Below are 22,676 nucleotides of genomic sequence, written 5' to 3'. Positions count from 1 at the left end.
TTCCCTCTCCCAACTGCCCCCCCCCCCCCATGCCTCCCAGGGCACAGACTAGATGCAGAACTGGAGGTTCTGTCTTAGGGCCCTCTCACCAGATGGTGTCCCTCAGGGCCAGGGTGTAAAGCTGTCAGTTGCTGGGACCTTTAATTAGCACAAACCTTCCACCCTCCACTTTGGCTGTTTTCCTTCTCTGGATGCTCCTGGGACCTCAGGCTCTCCATCTTTCCATGCCTGTGGCCCAAGAGAGCTAGGAAGGGGAAGCGATGTCAGGTGTCTGGAAAAACAGCCTTACTACCTGACTTCCTCCCCAAGACTCAGGAGTCCTGGCTCCAAGCTCATCCTATGTCAAAATGCAGTCACTGGAGTCCCCAGAAGGAAGCCAGTTCAGGCCGCCAGACCTAGAAGTCTCTCAGACTCAGGAGTCCTGAAGCTTCTCCCCAAGGTCTTAGGAGTTGAGGCCTCCAACCCTCCCCCCTCAACGCACACACAGGACTTAGGGCAGATGTTCACCGTCTGTGATTTTCAAATCCTCCTGGGCCTGTGTGGGGGTGGGAGAGATTGGTGGTTAATCCACTGACTCTAAGACTTAAGACCAGATTTTCTGACCCCCTATCATCCTCTCCCAACTGCACCATGCTGCAGGCAGGGGACCTAGCTGAGTCCCCAGCTCCTCAGAAACTGGCAGTTCAGGCCATTAACTTGTCAGTCAACAGATTCGCCCAGTCTTAGAATCCTAGAGTCCAAACGCCTGCCATGTGAGGACGTCAGAATCTGAGCTCAGGAACAAGAGAGAACCTGAGTGTGGGCCCCCAGTCACTACAGGCTCAGGAATGTCAGACCCAGGGTCCCAGCCCCCTCCAGGTCGCACTCGATTGGCTCGGGGTCCCGCCCACCTGCCGGGCCAGCTGCGCAGCGCACGGGCCGGCCAGAAGCGTGGGAACGCCCCAGCTGGGCGGCAGGCGGCCGTCAGGGCAAGCTGCGCGGTTCCCAGCCTCCCCGCCTGCCCCAGCTCGGGCACCGCCGCCTCCCAGCCGTCGCCCAGCAACCACAGCGGGGACGAGGGGCTGAGCCGGGACTGCGGGGTCTCGGGAAGGGGGGGGATGCTGGGGGCCTGGATTCCTGGATCCTTGGACGTGCTATGGGTTGCAGCAAAAGGGGTTCAACCCCTTTTTAAGAGGGGTTTTGAAGCGAGAAGAGCTGGACCCCCTCCTCTTCTCGGGGGTCCCGGTTGCCCCAGGCACCCCGGTGTCCTCTTCCTGACCCTCAGGCCCAGGGGGGGCCCGGGCCCCGCCTCCCCAGGGCGCGGAAACTAGCGAGGCCCCAGAGGCTCCCGTTTATAGCTTCGTTTCCACTCAGCGCCGTCCCTCCGAGGACCTGGGCTGAGCAAGTTTCTTCCACTCTCTCCCCCCGCCATGTCCCCCACAAGCCTGGCTGGGTGCAGGTGTCCAACTCAGCCGGGACGCCCTTCTTCGACCCAGGTGTTCTGGCTCCCAGACTCCAATTTGGCTGGGGCGCCCGCCCGCGGGGAAACCCCGCCCTGGTTGCCCCCATTCATCCAAGTCTCTGCCGCGCGAGTTCCTCAATGGGAAAGGGCGGGTCTCCAAGGGGGCGGGGCGAGTGGGATCGGGCCCTCCCCGGTCTCTCAGAGACAAGGGCGCGGAACCCGCCTGTGTTTCAGAGTGTTGGAGCCTGCAGCTGGGCAGACTGGGGGAACTCCAGGCCAGAAACGGGGTGGCCTCTAGCCTGGGGCGAAGAGTCGGGCGCGAAGGGAGCTCCCACCAGGGTCGTGAGAGGTGTGCTATTGAGGAAGAAGTTAGCAGGAAAGCCCGTGCAGTAAGTCTGCGGAATCTTGGGGGACACACGACGGGGATGCTGGTCTCCGCCCTCCTCGTTCTCCTCTTCTGCCTCAGAGGGCATGCAGGTACCTCTAGGGACGGATGAATTTGGGGGGAGGATTGTTTGCCAGCTGCCTCTTTACTGGGGTGGATGGAACTGGGGGTTCAGACTCCTAGATCTGCCGGATGAGAACTTCGGGAGCCTAGACTCCTGGGTCCCGAATGAGGGAGCTAAGATCGTTGCTAAACTCAACCTTACTCCCTTCCCCCAATTCTCCTAGGCCCGTCGCCCCATTTCCTGCAACAACCGGATGACCTGGTAGCATTGCTGGGGGCTGAGGCCCGGCTGCCCTGTGCCCTGGGCGAATACTGGGGGCTGGTTCAGTGGACCAAGGACGGGCTGGCTCTAGGGGGTGAAAGGGACCTACCAGGTGAGACTGTTCTCTCTACTCAGGAGGGGTTGGCCCCAGGTGGGGGTGCTGAGCTTGCGCAGTATCTGAAGTCTCTATTTTAATGTTTTCAAATTTAGGAAATTGATGGGCTCAGATAAACATCTGGGAGAACTGAAGTTTTAGCTTCTTTAGGGGGTAGAAGATTTTTGTTTGTATTATAAAATACTACATAAATGTAGGAAGGCATATAAAACACAAAAGGAAGATTTGCCAAATAAAGTAGACACTCCTGTAACTACTACTCATAACCCTTGTCAGCTCCTCAGAAGCCTTTCTTATTCCCTCTCCTACCATAGCCCTCTCCTCACCCCAGACGTAGTACTAATCTGATTTTTATGGCAATTGTTTTCTTTTTTCCGACGTTTTCACCCCCAAGTTTGCCATGACTCTGGATGCGAGAGGGTTAGTCTCTCTGGCTCAGCACCCACTTTTTGGTGTCTTTCTGGTGTGGGGTGCCTGGGAAAGGAGACTGAGGCCAGGAACTCAGAATCATGGTGTGACTGCCTCTTCCTTAACTTCAGGGTGGTCCCGGTACTGGATATCAGGGAACGCAGCCAGTGGCCAGCACGACCTTTACATTAGGCCCGTGGAGCTAGAGGATCAAGCATCATATGAATGTCAGGCTACACAAGCAGGCCTCCGCTCTCGGCCAGCCCAACTGCATGTGCTGGGTGAGGACTCAATCCACTTGTACCTGGGAAGCCCAGGGGGACAGCCAGTGCTTAGCTGAGTGTCAGAGTCCGAGGAGCCCAGAGGGGTGGTTAGTTAGAGCTGGGAAGATTGGGGTCTCTGGGCCCAGGGTCTAGCTCTGACTCCAATCCACCCCACAGTACCCCCAGAAGCCCCCCAGGTACTGGGAGGCCCCTTTGTGTCTCTGGTTGCTGGAGTTCCTGCAAATCTGACCTGTCGGAGCCGTGGGGATGCCCGCCCCATCCCTGAGCTGCTGTGGTTCCGAGATGGGATCCGTCTGGATGGGACCACCTTCCACCAGGTCAGGTCGAAATCCCTGTGCAGCTCTTGCCCATTCAGGGAAATCTGGGGTCTGCTCAGACCACAGGCTTATCCAGAGGAGAAAAGGGCATGGGAGGAAGGAAGTTCAAGGGTTAGGACCCTTAGTATGTGATTAAGGGTAAGGATTCCAGAGCCAGACATCTCGGGTTCAAATCCTTGCTAGTTGATCAAATCACTTGCTAGTTGATTGATCTTGAGTTCAGGTAACTTAACCTCTCTGTCCCTCAAGTTTCCTTATCTGTACAATAGGGACAATAATATTCACTTCATAGGGTAATTGTGAGGATTAAATAAAGTACTTTGAAGTGCCTGATACATAGTAAACACAATATAGCAAGAAGATGAAATCATTATTATTATTCATAACCTCCAGACCCTGCTGAAGGAAGGAACCACTAGGTCGGTGGAGAGCATCTTATCCTTGACTCCTTCCAGTGCTGATGACGGAGCCACCTTGGTCTGCCGGGCCCGGAGCCAGGCCCTGCCCTCAGGGAAGGATACAGCTATCACACTAAGCCTGCAGTGTGAGTGCAGTTAAAAATTGACCCTCCAGGCTGCAGGCCCTTGGGAAAAGAGAGGCCTGAGGTCTGGACTCCAAGGTTTGAGGAAAGAGGAGGCTGTGGACCTGGGACCCTGGGGAAATTGGGAACTGGAGTCTTGGACTTCTTAGCTCAAAAGGAAGAGGAGAGGGGCGCCTGGGTGGCTCAGTCAGTTGAAATTCCAACTTCGGCTCAGGTCATGATCTCATGGTCTGTGAGTTCGAGCCCCACGTCGGGCTCTGTGCTGACAGCTCGGAGCCTGGAGCCTGATTCAAATTCTGTGTCTCCCTCTCTCTCTGCCCCTCCCCCTCTCATGCTCGCGCGCGCGATCTCTCTCTCTCTCTCTCTGTCAAAAATAAACATTAAAAAAAAAAAAAGGAAGAGGAGAGTGGGGACCCAGACTCCTGGGGTGGAGAGGCTGGGCACTGGACTCAGATGCTCCATGGAGGTGTTCCAGGTCCTTGCCCACCGCTAACCATTGACCTACCTCCACAGATCCCCCAGTGGTGACTCTGTCTGCAGAACCACAGAGTGTGCTGGAGGGAGAGAAGGTCACTTTCCTGTGCCAAGCAACAGCCCAACCTCCTGTCACAGGCTATAGGTGAGGTCGCCTCTCCTCAGCCCAGAGCAGGGTTTAGGGAGGACTAGGGTTGGGACGTGCGCGGGAGTGCCAGGGGAGCAAGGGACAACATGAGCAGCCTCACTGCCTCTTCAGGTGGGCAAAGGGAGGTTCCCCCGTGCTCGGGGCCCGCGGACCAATGTTGGAGGTTGTGGCAGACGCCTCATTCCTGATTGAGCCAGTGTCCTGCGAGGTCAGCAACGCAGTGGGTAGCGCCAACCGCAGCACAGCGCTGGACGTGCAGTGTGAGCGGGGGAGGGGCCCTGGGTGTGGCCAAAGTGGGGCAGTTGGGGGGCGTGGCTGCGACTGGCTGCGGGAGAAGGTGGGACGGAAGAGGATGTAGGCAGGGATTGGCTGTGCTGGGTCAACGCCACGGGGAGCAGGGGCGGGAAGATGTCGTTTCTGAGTAGCCGATCCTGGGTCTGAAGTTGCATCCTTCCCCGACCATGTGACACCTCCTCTCCTCTCCTCTCCTCTCCTCTCCTCTCCTCTCCTCTCCTCTCCTCTCCTCTCCTCCAGTCGGGCCGATTCTGCAGGCAAGGCCGGAGCCCATGTCTGTAGACGTAGGGGGAGACGCTTCCTTCAGCTGTGCCTGGCGCGGGAACCCGCTCCCACGGGTAACTTGGACCCGCAGCGGGGACGCGCAGGTGAGACCCGATCTAAAGCCTGTGGCCGTGGCTGGCGGTGGACAGAACTTCCTCTCAAGGTCCTGCCCCTGATGCCCCTACCCTCTCCCAGGTGCTGGGCTCTGGGCCCACGCTGCGTCTTCCGTCGGTGGGGCCCGAGGATGCAGGCGACTACGTGTGCAGAGCTGAGCCGGGGCTCTCTGGCCTGGGGGGCGGCGCTGCGGAGGCTAGGTTGACTGTGAACGGTGAGAAAGTGGCGCTTCCTAGAAGACCTGGCAGAGCCTGGGACGGGACACAGAGTGGGCAGAGGGGGCCAGCCATAAACGGGGGTGGGCGTGCCCTTGAGAGGGAGAGCTTTTTGGACGGCGGGGCCTGGGGCTGGGAGCCAGACCACGCGAAGGCGAGCCTCTGAGGGATTCGGGGTTTGTTGAGGGGCGTGGCCTGGTTGATTGGCTTTAGTGAAGTGTGCCGAGACCTGGCCCCGCCTTATTGAGAACTGACGTTTCTGAGGGCAGGGCCTCTATATGACTGGTCCACAATCTCCAAAACAGCTCCCCCAATTGTGACCGCCCTGCATTCTGCGCCCGCCTTCCTGAGGGGCCCCGCCCGCCTGCAATGTCTAGTCTTTGCATCTCCGGCCCCAGATGCTGTGGTAAGGGAATGTCCCCGCTCTCATGACCAGCCCAGTTGTTATCCCTGTCCTCCCAAGCCAGACCCCCAAAACTGCTATGACCACCTCTAACTTTTCGACACCTTGCCTGCCCTTCCTTCCTTCTCCAGTCTTCTTAATGACCTCCTTTTTGTGTGTGCCCCCAGGTCTGGTCTTGGGATGAGGGCTTTCTGGCGGCGGGGTCTCAGGGTCGGTTCCTGGTGGAGACATTCCCAGCCCCGGAGGGCCGCGGGGGCCAGGGCCCAGCCCTGATCTCTGTGCTACACATTTCGGGGACCCAGGAATCGGACTTCAGCAGGGGTTTCAACTGCAGTGCCAGGAACCGGTTGGGCGAGGGAGGTGCCCAGGTCAGCCTGGGGCGTAGAGGTGAGATCCTGGGCCTGAAGCCTCCAAATCTGAGGATCCCAAACCCCCACACGCCACAGTCTCTAAATCAAAGACCTCCAAATGCAGACACCCTCAAATCTTGAAAGCTTCAAAACTATGAGTCCCTTGAACCCTGAGACCCTCAAAACAGTAAATTCCTTCAAATACGGAATTCTAAACTGAGAGACCCCCCCTCACACTTAGGTGCCCCAAAGAAAGGAAGTTCCAAATATGGGGAATGGTAAAGTTAAAAACCCTTCAAACTCTAGGACTCCCTAGAGCCAGGGAGTTTAAACTTGTGGAACCTCAAATTCATGAGCCTGTAAGCCTAAGGGGCCTCAAGCTAAGGGACCTACAAACTTGGGTATCCCCAAACTTGGGGACTTTTTGAATCCAGAGACGCCAGCGCAAGCAAGTCCTGAGTCCCTGTTCCCCAGTTCTTCCTGGGTCTCATGCTTACCCTCCTCAGAACATCCCCTCTCCTTCCTGTAGACTTGCTGCCCACAGTGCGGATTGTGGCTGCAGTGGCTGCTGCAGCCGTGACTCTTCTTATGGTCATCATTGGGGTGGCCCTCTGCTGCTGGCGCCATGGCAAGGGTCAGTGACTGAGCCCCACCTCAGCACCATCCCCCAGCCCCCTCCCCGCACTGACCTGGCTGAGACCCGCCCCAGTCTCACCTCTCTGGCCTCAGACTCACCTTCAGACCCTGGTTCCTCCCTCAAGCCCTAAGTCCTTCTCCTCAGGGTCACACTCCTCCCCCTTGCAGGTTCTCATTGGTTCCCAGCCTCCTGACCCAACCCAGCCCTCTCTCTTCCTGTTCATTGGTCTCTGCAAACCATGACCCTGCCCCATCACTTATCTCTGCCTCCCACTGTCCCTGGCCTCAGCCTCTTTCTCCAAGCAAAAGAACCTGGTACGAATCCCAGGCAGCAGTGATGGCTCCAGTTCAAGAGGCCCTGAAGAGGAGGAGACCGGCAGTGGCGAGGACCGGGTAGGATGCAGGGTCCCCGGACAAGACTCAGCCTCTAGAACAACTAGTAACCCAGTCCCAACTGTTCTCCCAGTCCCCACTGAGCCCCCAAACTCAAAGGCGGTCCACATCCTAATAAGTAATCCCGGGCTAACATGTCCCCCAAGTCCAAATATGCTCCTGACCCAGTTATCCCCTAGACCAAATACGTCCCCAGGGCCCTTTGTTGTCTTGAGTCTAGACCCCAGCTCCAGGTGCTCTTGGTCCCTCCTGCCTGGCCTCCACTGTCCAACTGAGGGTTGTTAGGGTCTGGCACTGGACCAGGAGGATCCTCTGAGTGCCCCCTCTCACTAAGCACCCTATCCCAGGGCCCCATCGTGCACACGGATCACAGTGACCTGGTTCTGGATGAGGAAGGGGCTCTGGAGACCAAGGTAAGTGTTGGGAAGGGATGGTTTCCTTTCACTGAGTCTCCAGCTCTCTCCCTGCTTGGTCCCCTCCTTTTTCACTCTCTTGCCCCCAGAGCTAGGATCCAGCCCCCTCCACACTTTCCTCCTGCCTCCTGGGCCACTTCACCCACCTCCAGGTCCTGTTTGCACAGCTGCTGATAATGCCCACAAATGTGTCCCAGCCTTGGCCTCCCTCTCGGAGCCCCACATCAGGGCTCACTCTGCCTGTGCTTTCCCATCACAGTCCTGCCTCAGGTCTCCTGGATGCCTCTGCCAGGCCCCTTCCTACCTACCAGCTCCCGCACTGGCCTCACTTCTCCCCAGACCGGCCCTTCCTTTGAAGTCCCCTCTCTTGGCCTCCACTGACCTCAGTCCCTAGCCCAGAGCCCTTCTCTGTCCCCTCTGTACCTAGCACATGCTATTCTATTGGCCTGAAACACCACTTTCCTTCCCATACTACCTAATTCTGCCCTTCATTCCTCTGGTCTCAGCTCACACATTTCTTGTTCTAGAAAGTCCATGCTTCCCTACTCACAGCCCTGATCATTCTGTCTGTGTTCCACCTGCCACAACTAGGACCACTCTTTCCTGGATTCCCATCCCAGCCCTGAAATCCTGTTTGTGCTTCCCCATCAAGCCTTCTCACTCTGCCTGTATTTCCCTCATCACTACCCTGACCCCCCTGGACTCTGGTGATTTGCCATTTCCTCTTTGGCTTGGGATCTCCATGTAGGCAGGGCCCAGTCTCTCCCCTTGATAGACATGTCCAGCAGCAGCGTAAGACATGACACAGAATCAAAGCCTCGGGGCCGGTGGGCAGATGAATGAATGAATGTCTTGGTCTCAACCCCTCTGTTCCCACTGCATCTCCTCCCAAACCACCAGCCCTCAGCAAGCCTATACTCCTCTGTTGCTGCCTTTCTCTGCCCATTTCCGTCTGTCCTTTTATCTCTTGTCTCTGTTTTCCTGTCCCGATTTGTCTTCCTATCAGTCTGTACGTCTATCTCTCTGACTCTGGGTCTCTGTTTGCTCTTGCTTCTGTCTTTTTGTCTCTCTCTAGTCTGGCTCTAAGTGTGCCTCTCCATTAGTGACCCTCACCCCATCTTATATCCTCACATACATTAACAAATCCCATTTGTCCCTCAGGACCCAACCAATGGTTACTACAAGGTCCGAGGAGTCAGTGTGAGCCTGAGCCTTGGTGAAGGCCCTGGAGGCGGCCTCTTCTTGCCGCCCCCGTCCCCCCTTGGACCTCCAGGGACCCCTACCTTCTATGACTTCAACCCACACCTAGGCATGGTCCCACCCTGCAGACTGTATAGAGCTCGGGCAGGTTATCTCACCACACCCCATCCTCGAGCTTTTACCAGCTACATCAAACCTACATCCGTTGGACCCCCAGATCTGACCCCCAGGACTCCACCCTTCCCATACGCTGCCTTCCCCACACCCAGCCACCCACGTCTCCAAACTCATGTGTGACACCTCTCCAAGTGAAGAGTCATGGGATCTTCAACTTGCCGTAATGGATCGTCCTGATTTCTGAGGAACCAGAACAAGATGGTGACCTTAACTCCTCCAAAATTGAACACTGATGGGAGAGAAAGATCATTACTGTTGTCTGGATTACTGGTGTACAGTCAGCTCAGTCAAAGGGGACTGAGGTCCCCAAGTGGGAGCAAGATGGCCACTATGACCGACTATTCCCCTGTGTAAAAGAGATTCAAGATGGCAGATGGGCTCTTTGTAGACGGACGGGGACAGGGGGTGATGGGATGGAAGGCAGGGATGGAAATTGCTTCCAGGTGTGGAAAGAAGAGATTTCAAGATGACCACCTATACTGAGAAAAAGGCAACGTAGGTTAAGATGGAGGCCAGACCAGGCCCTGTCCTGGTTCTCCCTGAGGGACCCTTTGCTTGGCCAATTCAAGTGCAGCCAAGATGGCTAATTACTCTCTGGGAACCCCACATGGCCACCATCTCGATTCCTTTCAACCTCCTTAAGGGCCCTGGATGAACTGAATCCAAGGAATGAGGATAGGGTGAGAACCATCATGGGGAGAGGAGAGTAGTGTGGGGTGGGTGGGGTGGAATCTTGGAATGAGAATATTTATGTTTAATAATAAAAAAAAAAAAGTCAATGAGTGAATGCGTCTTGGAGATCCTCCTGGCATTATTACCCTCCATCAAGGAAGGGGTCCATTAAATCAGCCCTAAGACCCTTCCTCTACCCTATTCTCTACCCTAGGCGATGAAGTGGCTGTAGGAACAAAACCTTGAGCCACCTCCCAGCCTTTTGCTACCCATTTAGCACTCCAGGCTCTTTTAACATACATCTACACAAACACGCATGCACAGATGCACATACATGATAGTGCTGCCCCAGTTGGCTTGCGGAAAACAGAATTCTACAGTTGTTTAAGGAGACAAAGCAGTGAGCCCTGAAGAGGGCAGGGTGGGAGAGGCTAGGGGTGAGAAAATAGAAATGTCATGGTCCTTAAAGCAAGGATAGGGTTGAGGCCCTTGTCCTGAGGTGCTGGGTACCTGACTCAGGTCATCCTTAAAGAAAGCACCTATGGGCTTTGGTTTTATGCATCCTTGAGCTAGGAATTAAAGGTCCAGACACCTGGGATCCTTGGAAAGCAGAGCAGAAAGCCAAGACCCCAGGTCCTAGGGAGAAAGGGTGGGGGCTTGTTCTCTGGTCCTGAAAAAGAAAGGGCCTGCAGTCCAGATTCCTGGATCTGAGGAAGAAGGGGACTGGATCTCAACTGCTGCATCCTTGATTAGGGAAATTTCAGAGCCTGTATTCCTGGGACCTCAAGAGACAAATCTATCGGGGGACGGTGGAGGTCTTCAATGTCGGCATGCCTGGAAGAGAAAGAGGCTGATTTTGAGTGTCTGGGTCCGAGGGAAGAGAAAGCTGGGGGTGAGGGTCCTGAGAAAGGGCTCAAAACGGCGGAGCCTATGACCCAGACTGCCGGCTAGGCCCTTGCATGGGGTGGGACTCCTGGAATCTCTAGGAGGCGGGGGCCTGGCGCTGGCTCCCACCCGGGGTTCCCTAGCTGCTCCAGTCTGCGCAGAGCTGCCACGCTATTGTCCTGGCTAGGAAGGCGGGGCCGGCGTGGGGCGGGGCTGGCGGCGCCGGCGCAGCCCGGGGGCGGCGGGAGGAGGCGGCGGCGGCGGCGGTGGCGCTGGGAGCTCCTGTCACCGCTGGGGCCGGGCCGGGCCGGAGTGCAGGGGACGTGAGGGCGCGAGGGCCGGGACATGGGGCCCACTAGCCCTGCCGCTCGCGGTCTGGGCCGCCACCCGGGCCCGCCGCCGCTGCCGCTGTTGCTGCCACTATTGCTGCTGCTTCTGCGCGCGCAGCTCGCCGTCGGGAGCCTGGCCGGTGGGAGCCCCGGCGCGGCCGAGGTGAGGCCCGGCCGGGTCCTGGGGGATGGGGGAAGGGGCGGGACCGGGCCTTGGGCCCGGACGCGGACGCGTCCAGGGCAGAAAGCGCAGTCTTTCCGGCCAAGTGGTAGGCCCCCATACGTCCCTAACGGCACTAGGCATTCATGAACCCAGGGGTTCAGGTCCCGGTTCCCCCCTCTTCTGTCCTCCCAGCTGCCTCCCGCCGCTAGCTTAGGAACTGGCTTTTCCAGAGCCGTGGTCCCAAAAGCCCAGCCCCCTCAGACCCTCTGGACCTAGGTGAGTCAGCCCCAACCAGACAGGACCCACCAGACAGTAAGACACCTGGATCCAAGAATCTTGGCCTCTTGCATCCTCTGGACATATTTGAGGGCCCCCTCAGCCTCCCAGAACCGAGGAGTCTAGGTCTTCAGACACCGACCCCCGACCCAGGATGTAGCTTTCCAGCCCTCAAAGGACCTGGTGTCCAGGCCTGCAGGGCCCTGAAGCCAGGCCTTGTCGTCTTTGCACCGGAGAATAGGACCCTGAGCTAGGGATGGTGGGAGGAGGGGCCAGAACGCCTGGGTTCTGGCCTCCTCCCCCGCGATTCAGTTTTAACCCCTTCGGGCTCCAGTGCGGCTGCGCCGGGGTGGGGGCGGAGCCTGTCTCCGCGGCAACAAGGCCGCGAGCCTCTCGGGGACCTGGGTCGCCATAGCAACGGGAGAGCTGCGGCGCCCCCGCCCAGTGGGAGCTGTTTCCCGGGGAACAGTACCTCTTAGGAGGCGGGTGCGCGGTACTTGGTGGAGGGGCTGCTGCTGGGGTTCTGAACCTCCGGGTCCTAAGGAGCAAAGGTCTGGGGGACACACGTGCCAGCGTCCCTGGGCCCTCTCTGACCCCTCTGACCCGACCCTCAGGCTCCAGGGTCGGCCCAGGTGGCTGGACTATGTGGACACCTAACTCTTCACCGGGACCTGCGCACCGGCCGCTGGGAACCAGACCAACAGCGCTCACGACGCTGTCTCCGCGACCCGCAACGGGTGCTGGAATACTGCAGACAGGTGGGCGGGACCTGCTGGGAGGGGCGTGGTCCGCAGGAAAACGGTTCCGAGACTGTCCGGATAGCCCAAAAGAAAGAAGCTAGTCGTGCAAAAGGCATGGTCCAGGGAGAATGAGAGATCTAAGTAGTCAGGGGAAGCTAGGGGGCGTGGCTGAGAAAGAGGCGCATTTAGGAGAGGGCAGGACCTGTTTTTGAGAAACTAGGGCAGGAAAGGAGAACTGTGCAAAGAGGGTCAGCTAAGAACTGTATCCAGTGAAGAGACAGTTGAGCAATCTGTGGTAGGTACCTTAAGGAGTAGGGGCACAGGTGGGCGTGGTCAAAGGAGAGGCGGGGCCTTAGACCTTTTGGACCTGCAAGAGAGTGGAGTCCAATGCGAGAGTGGAAAGCTGGGAGGTGTAGCTATGAAAAGCCAGTTCTAATACAAAGAGAAGGGATGCTTACTGAGAGGCCAAACAGAGAAAACGGTGAGGCTTAAAAGGAGGGCGGAACCTATTGGAGGAGGGGACAGAGGTGACCAGAAGAGAGGCAGGTTTACGGGGATTGAGTTTCTGGGCAGATGGCGGGGCTTCTGAGGGAGAGCTACTGGGGGCGTGGCCAAGGAGCTGGCTGGCTTAGCTACCGAGTCTACGGAGAAGCAGAACCTAGGGAGATCACTAGAGCCTTGTAAAGGGACATGGCCAGTGGAGAAGCACAGCTGGCAGGGGGCGAGGCTGTGGGCTGATCACTCTCACCCGCTGCCCCCAGATGTATCCGGAGCTGCAGATTGCACGTGTGGAACAGGCGACACAGGCCATCCCCATGGAGCGCTGGTGTGGGGGCTCTCGAGGTGGCCGCTGTGCTCACCCCCACCACCAGGTTGTGCCTTTCCAATGCCTGCGTGAGTCCCAGGCTGGGGGCAGGGAACAGAAGTGGGGGTTTCCCTGGGGTGAGATTCTGAGCCCTGGTCTCAGGCTCATATTAGGAAGCTGGATGCATGCCTGGGTCCAGAGTGGGGCAGAGAAACCTCTGATGATAAAATGTCTGGATTCTGAAGAGGGTAGAGCTAGTGTCTGTGGGAGGGTCTCACTCTGGTGCCCCCACTCTCCAGCAGGTGAATTTGTGAGCGAGGCCCTGCTGGTGCCTGAAGGCTGCCGGTTCTTGCATCAGGAGCGCATGGACCAGTGTGAGAGTTCAACTCGGAGGCATCAGGAGGCACAGGAGGTCAGGACCCTGGCCCATCCATTCTCACTCCCCAACCCAGGAATCCAGTCCCCTAACAACCCACCCCCCCTCCCCAAACCTGACTCTGGGCCTCAGCCCCCTCTTCCCACTGGGACAGAATCAGGAATCCAGGCCCCCAGTCCCATCAGCCCCCAAGACCCAGGCATCCAGGCTCCCTCTCTACCCTCTCCTAGCCCACAATCCTGGCATCTGGGCCTACTCTTCCCGCAGGCCTGCCGTTCCCAGGGCCTCATCCTGCATGGCTCGGGCATGCTTTTGCCCTGTGGCACGGATCGGTTCCGAGGTGTGGAGTATGTGTGCTGCCCCCCTCCAGTCACCCCTGATCCATCTGGGACAGCAGTTGGGTGAGTGGGAAGGAACCCTCCACGCCCATCCCAAGGCTCCTGAAGCAGGAAATGGAAGCCTGGGGGCCTGGGTCGCATTCTCACTGCCTCAAGTCTTCTGTTCCCTCAGTGACCCCTCCACCCGGTCCTGGCCCCTAGGGGGCAGAGTAGAGGGGGGTGAGGACGAGGAAGAAGAGGAATCCTTCCTACAGCCAGTAGACGATTACTTCGTGGAGCCCCCACGGGCTGAAGAGGAAGAAGAGGAGGAAAGAGTCCCACCCTCAAGCTCCCATAGCCCTGCAGGGTTCAGCAAAGGTGAGACTGTCTCTGAACTCTTAGTTCCCTCTATCCTGGAGGGAGGATGATTTGAGGGAGCCTTGGTATAGAGGCATCTTTGGGAGGGACCTGTTGGGGAGAGACTCAACTGGGGGGAATGGAAGGGATGGGAGTAACACTGGGTAAAGAAGAGGTGGAAGGGCTGTCCTGTGCAGAATGCAAAGGGTGAGGGTGGCTTGGGGGTACCTGAAAGTGGAGGAGCCATCTGGTAGTTCCTAAGGATTATTTTGGGGAAGCTTGAAGGATGGTGTAGATTTCTAGGCTTTGCAAGAACATGCCCAGTTCAGAACTATATCTCTCATGATGCCCTGCACCACCTATGGTTAAGTAGACACATGGTGGTCTCCAGTGTGCTCTAGGAAATGTAGTTCTCCAAGAGGGGAGGGTAACCTGAAGATGGGCTTCAGACTGGTTCCCCGGTTCCTGGCCTTGCAGTGACCACCACCGCAAGGCCCACAGATGGTGTGGACGTGTACTTTGGCATGCCTGGAGAAATCAGCGAGCATGAGGGATTCCTGAGAGCCAAGATGGACCTGGAGGAACGTAGGATGCGCCAGATTAATGAGGTGATGATACTGGGGCCTCAGGATTTCCCACAACACGGAACTCCCTGAATACCAGGAATTTCCTCAGAGGCACATTGAGACTACCTCCAAAGACTCCCCAAGCCCCCATCCAACCCCTAATCCTCAACATCACCTCTGGGATGACCAGGGATCCCTGACCCACCTAGAATCCCACTGAGATGCCAGCAGATTCTATGGAAACTCTGGTGAACTGCATTCTTCCACTTACATTCCTTCAGAGCCTTACCTCTTGTGAACTCAAGAGCAAGTAGGACTTATAGGATCTGGAGCCTCCAAAGTCTTGAAGAGGGATTGGGGGACTCACTGGGTGGAGCAGGGTAGATTCGAGGATCCTGAAGTTCCTCTTGCCTCTAGGTGATGCGTGAATGGGCCATGGCAGACAACCAGTCCAAGAACCTGCCGAAAGCTGACAGACAGGCCCTGAACGAGGTAGGACACCCTCTGGCGGGTCCTACTTTTGCCTGTCCGATACCTAGGACACACCTCGTCTCAGTTGGGTCCAGGCCTGGTCTTGGCTCATCCTGTCCCACCCCTTCCTACTTATATTGGTCTCTCCTGGCCCCCTCCCTCCATTTGGCTCCACTCCTCTTGGCCTATGTCTGACCTGGCATTTCTCTCCTCTTCAGACTGGCCTTGTTTTGCCTTGATCCTCACTTGATCCTTACCTCTCAGGGCAGGCTCTGTGGTCATCTCCCAAACTGAGTCCCAGCAAGATGCATCCTGGTCCTTCTCAGCATCCTTGATTCATTCACATTCCTATTAGGCCCATCCCCTGACTCTGGTCCCACCCCTCTAATCTCACTTTCACTCTCAGTCCCTCCTCAGTAGGCCCAGCCTCATGACTCACTGATCACCTCTAGAGGCCCCACCCCCTCCCCTTAGGTTAGCCCCATTCCTGATCTTTGCTCCACCCCTCTAGGTCCTATTTAGGCACAGCCATCTCCAGTTGGCCCCACCCAGGCCTACAGCCTTACCTTTCCTATAATACTTGGAAAATATTTCACCAGAACATGAGCTGCCTCAGTTCCTAGATTGTTCCCACCCGGTAGAGTTTACATCCTCAGATCAGCTCCCAATTGGCCTGGTCCTGCCTGCACTCTGCCTGGCCCTGTATCCCCACTCCTTCCAGTCCACATCCTGTGATCTGGTCCCACCCTAGAGTCAATTCTACTCGTGCCTAGACCCACGGCACCACCCTCCGCCACATGGCCCTACAGACTGCCTTTCCAGAGTGTTGACCTGGACTTTCACCTATCTTCACCTCTCCTGGCCCTGTGCTCACCCCCTTGCCAGCACTTCCAGTCTATTCTGCAGACCCTGGAGGAGCAGGTGTCTGGTGAGCGACAGCGCCTGGTGGAGACCCATGCCACCCGAGTCATCGCCCTTATCAACGACCAGCGCCGGGCAGCCTTGGAAGGTTTCCTGGCAGCACTGCAGGGAGATCCGCCTCAGGTGTGGGAGCCGTGGGGGCAGGGGCGGTGGGTGAAAAGGTCTGGGGCAGGCCTAGGCAGCCTTTGTCCCTTCCACAGGCAGAGCGCGTCCTGCTGGCCCTGCGGCGTTACCTGCGTGCAGAGCAGAAGGAACGAAGGCACACGCTGAGGCACTACCAGCACGTGGCTGCCGTGGATCCTGAGAAGGCCCAGCAGATGCGCTTCCAGGTGCTCAGATGCTCCTGCCTCCCAAATACCCTGTTGTCCCTCAGACCCCAGTCTCCAGGGCCCCACCCCTCAGACCCTCTTTCTGTCCCTTGGACCTCTACCTATCCCTGGCGAGCTTGCCCCAGTGCCTCTCCCCAGTCTTGGGACCCTTTCCAGCCCCTTGGATCCCTACTTCCTGACCCTGGAATGTTGCCCTTTACCCCCACCCTAGCTCCTTGCCTTTGACCCCCTTCTTGTCCCTTTGATTCCTACTTCCTTTCCCAGAATTTTCCTCCAATGCCTTGAACCCTGTTCCTGTCCCTCAACTCTCCTTCCTCCCAAACACTACTTATTTTCCATGCAACCCCTATCCTGTGCCCTCAGATCCCAATTCCTAGTTCTTCGATGTTCTCTTCCTGTCCATGAATACTCCATTCTGTGCTCTTGAACTCCATGTCTTGCCCTTGAAAGACATCATTTCTGGGGCTCCTGGGTGGCTCAGTTGGTTAAGCATCCGACTTCAGCTCAGATCATGATCTCACGGTTTGTGTGTTCGAGCCCTGCGTCAGGCTCTGTGCTGACAGCTCAGAGCCTGGAGCCTTCTTCAGATTCTCTCTCTCTCTCTCTCTCTCTCTCTCTCTCTCTGTCTCTCTCTTTCTCTCTCTCTCTCTGCCCCTCCCCTGCTTATGGTCTCTCAAAAATAAATAAATAAAAAACATTAAACAGGGGGCGCCTTGGGTGCTCAGTCAGCTGAGTGACTTCGGCTCAGGTCATGATCTCACAGCTCGTGAATTTGAGCCCCATGTTGGACTCTGTGCTGACAGCTCAGAGCCTGGAGCCTGCTTCAGATTCTGTGTTTCCCTCTCTCTCTGCCCTCCCCCAACTTGTGCTCTGTCTCTGTCTCTCTCTCAAAATATAAACATAAAAAAATTTTAAAAATTTAAACAAAAAGAAGAAAAGAAAGACATCATTTGTATATGACTCTCTAATCCCATTTCCTTCTTTATAATCCCTGAAACCTTACTTTCTATTCCTCAGACCCTACTTTCTGCTCCTCCTACCCACTTCCTCCACTTCCTATCTTCTATGCCATATCCCTGGTATCTTATACGTACATTGTCTCTTGTGCATTTTTCCTAGTGACTACTCCTTTTCTTTTTGCCTTACTTCCTTTTCCAAGCCTTTCACTTCCTGTCTCCTATACGCCTTTTCCTTTTCTTTTTATTCTGCTTCGCCTCCAGTTTCCTTCCTCCTCTGGCCCAATTACTGGCTCTTGTGCCCTACTTCCTGTCCATTGTGTATGCTATTTTTCCTTGGACCCTATTGACCTTCCTTCTGCACTCTGCCTCAGTTTCCCCATCCCTAGGCAGTAGGCTAGAGAACTGCCAGTTCATCGTTCATCCTCACCTCCCCACAGGTGCAGACCCACCTTCAAGTAATTGAGGAAAGGATGAATCAGAGCCTGGGGTTGCTGGACCAGAACCCCCGCCTGGCTCAGGAGTTGCGGCCCCAGATCCGTGAGTGCCTGTGACCCCTGGTTCCCATTCCTGATCTGTGAAGGCAGATATTGACCCCCAAACTTTTCTTCCCCCCTCCACCGTTTCAGTTATTTATTCCTATGTAACAAACTCCAGAACATAGTGGCTTTAAAGACAACTATTTTCTTTGCTCCTGATTCTGCCATCTGGTCGGTGTGTGGCTACCCTTGGCTAGCAGATCAGTTAAGGGATGGGACTCTGGCACCAACAGGCCTCTCTTCCTCTCCATGTCAGCTCAGGGTCTCTTATCCATGGAGCCCCTCTGCATGGTCTCTCAGCAGGATACCTGGACTTCCTACACAGTGGTTCACGCTCCCCAAAGCATGAAAGTGAAAGCTGCCAAGTCTTCTTAAGGCAGGGGCCCACCTTCTGTTGATTAAAGCAAGTGACAAACTCAGCCCAGATTCAAAGGGAGGAGGCCTACATGAGAGCGTGAGCACCAAAAAGTGTGATCTCCCAAAGCCCCCAGATCTATTGTGACTTCCTACTGGATGTCCCACACCTATCCCTGCTCTTTAAAGAGGCCAATCTTGGGGTGCCTGGGTGACTCAGTCAGTTAAGTGTCTGACCTTGATTTCAGCTCAGGTCACGATCTCACAGTTCCTGGGATCAAGCCCTGCATCAGGCCCTGCACTGACAGTGTGGAGCCTGCTGGGATTCTCACTCCCTTCTCTCTCTCTCTATGCCTCCCCCACTCATGCTCTTTCTCTCTCTCTCTCAAAATGAATAAATAAACATTTTTTAAAAAGAGGCCATTCTCTTGAAACTTCAACCTCCATCCTCCCTGCCAGGGGTGCCTTCATCTAGCTCCCCAATTTCCCCAGATCGTACTTACAGCTACCCCTAATCACTCTAGTATTAGGGTGCCATTTATTCACCTGGTTTTGTTTTGTGGCATCCCTATGGGGGTCGTGATGTCGACCCCCTTTCTGCATGTTCCCCTCAGAGGAACTTCTCCACTCTGAGCACCTGGGTCCCAATGAATTGGAAGCCCCCGCCCCAGGGGGCAGCAGTGAGGACAAGGGTGGGCTGCAGCCTCTGGATTCCAAGGATGGTGAGTTCACCCAAATGTAGATAACCCTAGACTTTGGGGGACAGGCACCCAACCTCAATCCTGATCCCTTAAATTCTGGGGGTATCTTAGCCACCACAGTGAATGGGAGAGGATAGGAACGGCTGTCTGAGGTTGTGGAAGCCTCTGTAGGATCCTTGATCCTCCTGCCTTGGCTGGGAGGGTGTGTCTCCACCCTTTTCCTCCATGATGCCCTCCTTTCTTCACTGTTCCACCCGTCTTGCTTCTTCTGGCTGCCAGCAGACACCCCCATGGCCCTTCCGAAAGGTGAGTATCTCCCAGAATAGACCCCAGCCACCAAATCCCACTAGTCCCTGAGCCCCGAATGGAAGAGGGTCCATACATTGGGAACTCCCGACCTGCTGGGGTAAAGTCTGGTGGCCCTTCTGACCGCCTCCCCAGGCAGGGGTAGCACCATTCTCCACTCTCAGTAATGAGATAGGACTTGGGGGTTAGGGTCCACAGAACAAGACGCTGCATCCTCTGGGAAAGAGAAGATGTCCCCCCTGGAGCAGTACGAGCGAAAGGTAAGTGAGACCTGTGGATGTTGAGGGTGGCTGGGAGAGGGGTCCTGGACTCCTCGGTCTGAAGGAGGAGGGTGTTAGGGGGTTGGATCCTTTGGCCTGAGGGAATAAGGGATTGAGGACAAGGACTTTGGGGTCCTAAGGAAGAAGAAGGCTGGGGATGCCCTACTGGGGCCCAGGGGAGGAGGAGGTGGTGCCCAGACTCCTGAGTCCCTGACACCTCCTGCTCCCCCAGGTGAATGTATCTGTTCCAAGGGGTTTTCCTTTCCACTCAGCGGAGATTCAGAGAGATGAGCTGGTAAGAGGAGGACTATTCTGGGTACCTAGGGGGAGAGGTCAGAAGGCAGTGGCTAGGCTGTGACTCCCAAAGCCACACAGGGCCCTGGTGAGCCTCACAGATGGCCCCTGCCCCATGTCCTCTCCATGCAGGCACCAGCTGGGACAGGTGTGTCCCGAGAGGCCGTGTCCGGTCTGCTGATCATGGGAGCAGGTGGAGGCTCCCTGATCGTCCTCTCCCTCCTGCTCTTGCGCAGGAAGAAGCCCTATGGGGCTATCAGCCATGGAGTGGTGGAGGTGAGAGGCACAAAGACATGGTATATGGGGAAGGAGTTCCAGAGCCTGGGCACAGGGGCGCTGTGAGATCTGCGGTCAGGTCTCTATGCCCCTCTGTTCCTCCCCGCCCCAAATGCAGGTGGACCCTATGCTGACCCTGGAGGAGCAGCAGCTGCGTGAACTGCAGCGTCATGGCTATGAGAACCCCACCTACCGCTTCCTGGAGGAACGACCCTGAACCAGCCCTCTTCACCCCTTTGGCTGAGCCCAGAGCTTCCCTCTTCCTGGAGCCCCAGAACCCCAACTCCCAGCCTGGGGGAGGGGTCTCAAAATTGTTCATTTTACACTCTTTGTGAGGGGACTGGAAATTCTTATTTCCCCTTTCCAATTCCAAATTCCATCCCCAAGAAATCCCCAGGTATTCCCAGCTGCCTCCCTGCTTGGGACCTCCTCACTTTAATTTATTTTGTAAGTTAATTTATTGTTCCTTAAGGTGACCACCAGCTTGGTCCCAGTGTCTGTTGTTCCCTAGAATTCACCCTCCCATGTGATCCCCACTAACGTCCCAATAAAATCCTTTTCCCCACCAGGCCATCCTGCGTCTCTTGGGGGGGAATCAGTGTGTAATCATAGCTCTGGACTCTGGGCGGGGCCTTTAGGAAGGGCGGGGCCCAAAGACTTGGAAGCCTCCCTCTGCCCGCTCAGAAGCTTTCCGTGGTGCCAAACGGTGTGTTACGTCTAGACCTGTATTTGCTGAACCCCAGGGTAGACTCCGAGAAAGCTGTTTCTAGCAGTTTCTCCTGCCTTCTGTTCACCCTCACTCTCAGTCACACACAGCCTCCACCCCCAACCTTCGAGCCTAAGGAGAGAATGAGGATCTTGAAACTCTCTTCCCATTCACAAGCCTTCATCACTTCTTTGGGAGGCAATAGGAATCCCCCTGATATGTGGAAATCCAGTTATGTCCTAGGGAGGGGTATGTGATGTCTGCAAGCACCTATTGGAATTTAAACCCTCATGTGCCCCATTTTGTGACATTGGAGTTAACCCTCTACATATGCTGTTACCTATCCCAAAAGGGTTGTTAACGGGGATTAAAAGGGTTGATATTTGTGGAGACTTAGAAATGTGCCTGCCATTTCACAACCACTTCACAAGTATTTGTTAAATAAATTTTAAAACGGTGTGGCAGCAAATACTCATATGGCACTCCCTCTGTGCTGAGTACGGCTCCAAGAGCTTTTTTTTTTTTTTTAAGTAGGCCCCATGCCCAATGTGTGGTTTGAGCCAACTACTCTGAGCTAAAGAATCGTGTGCTCTACCAACTGAGCCAGCCAGGCACCCCTGCTCTGAGAGCTTTTTACATACACTGACACACTTAATCATTACTTCGATCCCATAAAGGAGGTATTATGATTATTCATTCCCATTTATAGATTAAGAAATGGATATAAGAAGTCATATCACATGCCCACGGTCACTATATAGGAATGGTCAGAGCTAGAGATTCAACCCAGGCAACCTCACCCCAGCACCCATACTCTTGGCCATTTTGCTAACCAGCTGTCTGGTAACTTGAGGCTGTTCAAATTGTACACTGCAAAACTCCAAGTCATACCATTCACTATGGATTTGCATTTTTACCACAACTTCCCAGCAGGTGGCAATAATATGCCATGTTCTAATGGCAGCACACAATTTTCTGACATATGGCCTAGGGAGGGAGCATCTATTTCTTTCTTTCTTTCTTTCTTTCTTTCTTTCTTTCTTTCTTTCTTTCTTTCTTTTTCTTTCTTTCTTTCTTTCTTTCTTTCTTTCTTTCTTTCTTTCTTTCTTTCTTTCTTTCTTTTTAACGTTTATTTTGAGAGAGAGAGAGAGAGAAAGCATGAGTCAGGAAGGGGCAGAGAGAGGGGGAGAGAGAGAGAAGGAGAGAATCCTAAGCAGGCTCCACACTGCCAGTGCAGAGCCCAACAAGGGTCTCGAACCCACCAACCGTGAGATCATGTTGGTCACTTAACCGACGAAGCCACCCAGGCGCCTGGGAGCATCTGTTTCTAATTTTCCCGAGGGCCTTTGAGCTCACAATGTCTCTTACAATATATGCATGCAAATACAGGTCATGTATATTAAATACAGACCTAGTAGACATTGTGAGGTAGATGCCTACATGATGCAAGTTGGATACAATGCACAGCTTCATTAGAGAACCCAGTTTGCAACGTCATTCTGATTTCGGTTTTAGCTTCAGTTGTACTGAGACAACCCTAGCAGAAACCTATAACTAGCACCACAGGTAGGGGAAAAAGTTGCTTTTGTGTGTTTTCACAGACAAGTGTGATCAACAGGCTAACAATGGGTAAGGAGCTCCAAGCAGATGGAACAGGAAATGAAAGGCCATTTTGCTCACTACGCTCAGTGTATGATTCCTTAATGTTTACATATTAATGGCAATACTTAGGGTAATTTTAAAACACTTATTGAAATTCCAGCAGGAAGAATAACTTTGCTATTGTTTGTTTGACGCTGCCCTCTTTTCTCATTGAAAACAATGTTAATTTTTCTTTTAATAATACAGTTTCTTAGAGACATAATTTTATGTTAATGTGTGTATGTGTGTGTGTGTGTGTGTGTGCATGTGCATGTGTGTGTTGATACATGTTGGGATATACATCTTCTTTTTAGATTTTTAAAAAATATTTTTGAGAGAAAGAACGAGTTGAGGAGGGGCAGAGAGGGAGGGGAACAGAAGATTTGAAGCGGGCTCTGCACTGAGAGCAGAGAGGTAAGGTGGGTCTCAAACTCACGAACCTTGATATCATGACCTGAAGTCAGACCTTAACTGAGCCACTCCAGTGCCCTGGGGTATGCATCTTATATGTCAATAGAATCTAAGATGCCATCAATGGT

At 55.0% G+C, this 22,676-nt stretch overlaps 2 protein-coding genes across 6 annotated transcripts; both read left to right on the top strand.

Annotated features, from left to right (window-relative positions):
• The first annotated feature begins 1,418 nt into the window (after positions 1–1,418).
• Positions 1,419–9,146, top strand: KIRREL2 (kirre like nephrin family adhesion molecule 2). Of its 3 annotated transcripts, XM_058706797.1 has the most exons (16): positions 1,756–1,918; positions 2,114–2,263; positions 2,806–2,955; positions 3,115–3,275; positions 3,669–3,819; positions 4,330–4,435; positions 4,550–4,698; positions 4,973–5,100; positions 5,192–5,324; positions 5,631–5,731; positions 5,896–6,115; positions 6,608–6,712; positions 7,004–7,107; positions 7,455–7,520; positions 8,682–8,720; positions 8,990–9,146. In XM_058706797.1, the coding sequence occupies exons 1-16, from the start codon at positions 1,867–1,869 to the stop codon at positions 9,059–9,061; spliced, it is 1,887 nt and encodes a 628-aa protein (XP_058562780.1). In that variant the 5' UTR covers positions 1,756–1,866; the 3' UTR covers positions 9,062–9,146. The 3 variants fall into 3 exon arrangements, with proteins under 3 accessions (XP_058562779.1, XP_058562780.1, XP_058562778.1); XM_058706796.1 differs by having other exon boundaries at positions 1,419–1,918; positions 8,682–9,146; XM_058706795.1 differs by lacking the exon at positions 6,608–6,712 and having other exon boundaries at positions 8,682–9,146.
• Positions 9,147–10,679: 1,533 nt separating this feature from the next.
• On the top strand, positions 10,680–20,355 carry APLP1 (amyloid beta precursor like protein 1). 3 transcript variants are annotated; one of them, XM_058706799.1, is made up of 17 exons: positions 10,681–10,946; positions 11,837–11,980; positions 12,724–12,856; positions 13,067–13,179; positions 13,411–13,544; positions 13,654–13,838; positions 14,295–14,425; positions 14,801–14,875; positions 15,740–15,898; positions 15,976–16,104; positions 17,501–17,600; positions 18,568–18,675; positions 18,937–18,960; positions 19,150–19,220; positions 19,453–19,515; positions 19,647–19,790; positions 19,909–20,355. In XM_058706799.1, exons 1-17 carry the CDS (start codon positions 10,800–10,802, stop codon positions 20,005–20,007), a joined length of 1,959 nt encoding a protein of 652 aa, XP_058562782.1. In that variant the 5' UTR covers positions 10,681–10,799; the 3' UTR covers positions 20,008–20,355. The 3 variants fall into 3 exon arrangements, with proteins under 3 accessions (XP_058562783.1, XP_058562782.1, XP_058562781.1); XM_058706798.1 differs by having other exon boundaries at positions 18,934–18,960; XM_058706800.1 differs by lacking the exon at positions 19,453–19,515 and having other exon boundaries at positions 10,680–10,946; positions 18,934–18,960.
• The last annotated feature ends 2,321 nt before the right edge of the window (positions 20,356–22,676 follow it).

This window comes from Neofelis nebulosa, chromosome 17 (genome assembly GCF_028018385.1).
Source record: "Neofelis nebulosa isolate mNeoNeb1 chromosome 17, mNeoNeb1.pri, whole genome shotgun sequence".
Lineage (NCBI taxonomy): Eukaryota > Metazoa > Chordata > Mammalia > Carnivora > Felidae > Neofelis > Neofelis nebulosa.
The sequence above is the reverse complement of the archived record's forward strand: the minus strand, read 5'-3'. Positions and strand labels throughout refer to the sequence as shown.

Coding starts and splice junctions, on each gene's coding strand:
- KIRREL2 (XM_058706796.1), top strand. CDS start 1,867: ATGCTGGTCTCCGCCCTCCTCGTTCTCCTCTTCTGCCTCAGAGGGCAT. Junction 3,276..3,668: donor ATGGGACCACCTTCCACCAG/GTCAGGTCGAAA, acceptor CATAACCTCCAG/ACCCTGCTGAAGGAAGGAAC. Junction 7,521..8,681: donor AAGGGGCTCTGGAGACCAAG/GTAAGTGTTGGG, acceptor TTTGTCCCTCAG/GACCCAACCAATGGTTACTA.
- APLP1 (XM_058706798.1), top strand. CDS start 10,800: ATGGGGCCCACTAGCCCTGCCGCTCGCGGTCTGGGCCGCCACCCGGGC. Junction 15,899..15,975: donor TGCAGGGAGATCCGCCTCAG/GTGTGGGAGCCG, acceptor TCCCTTCCACAG/GCAGAGCGCGTCCTGCTGGC. Junction 17,601..18,567: donor GGAGTTGCGGCCCCAGATCC/GTGAGTGCCTGT, acceptor TGTTCCCCTCAG/AGGAACTTCTCCACTCTGAG.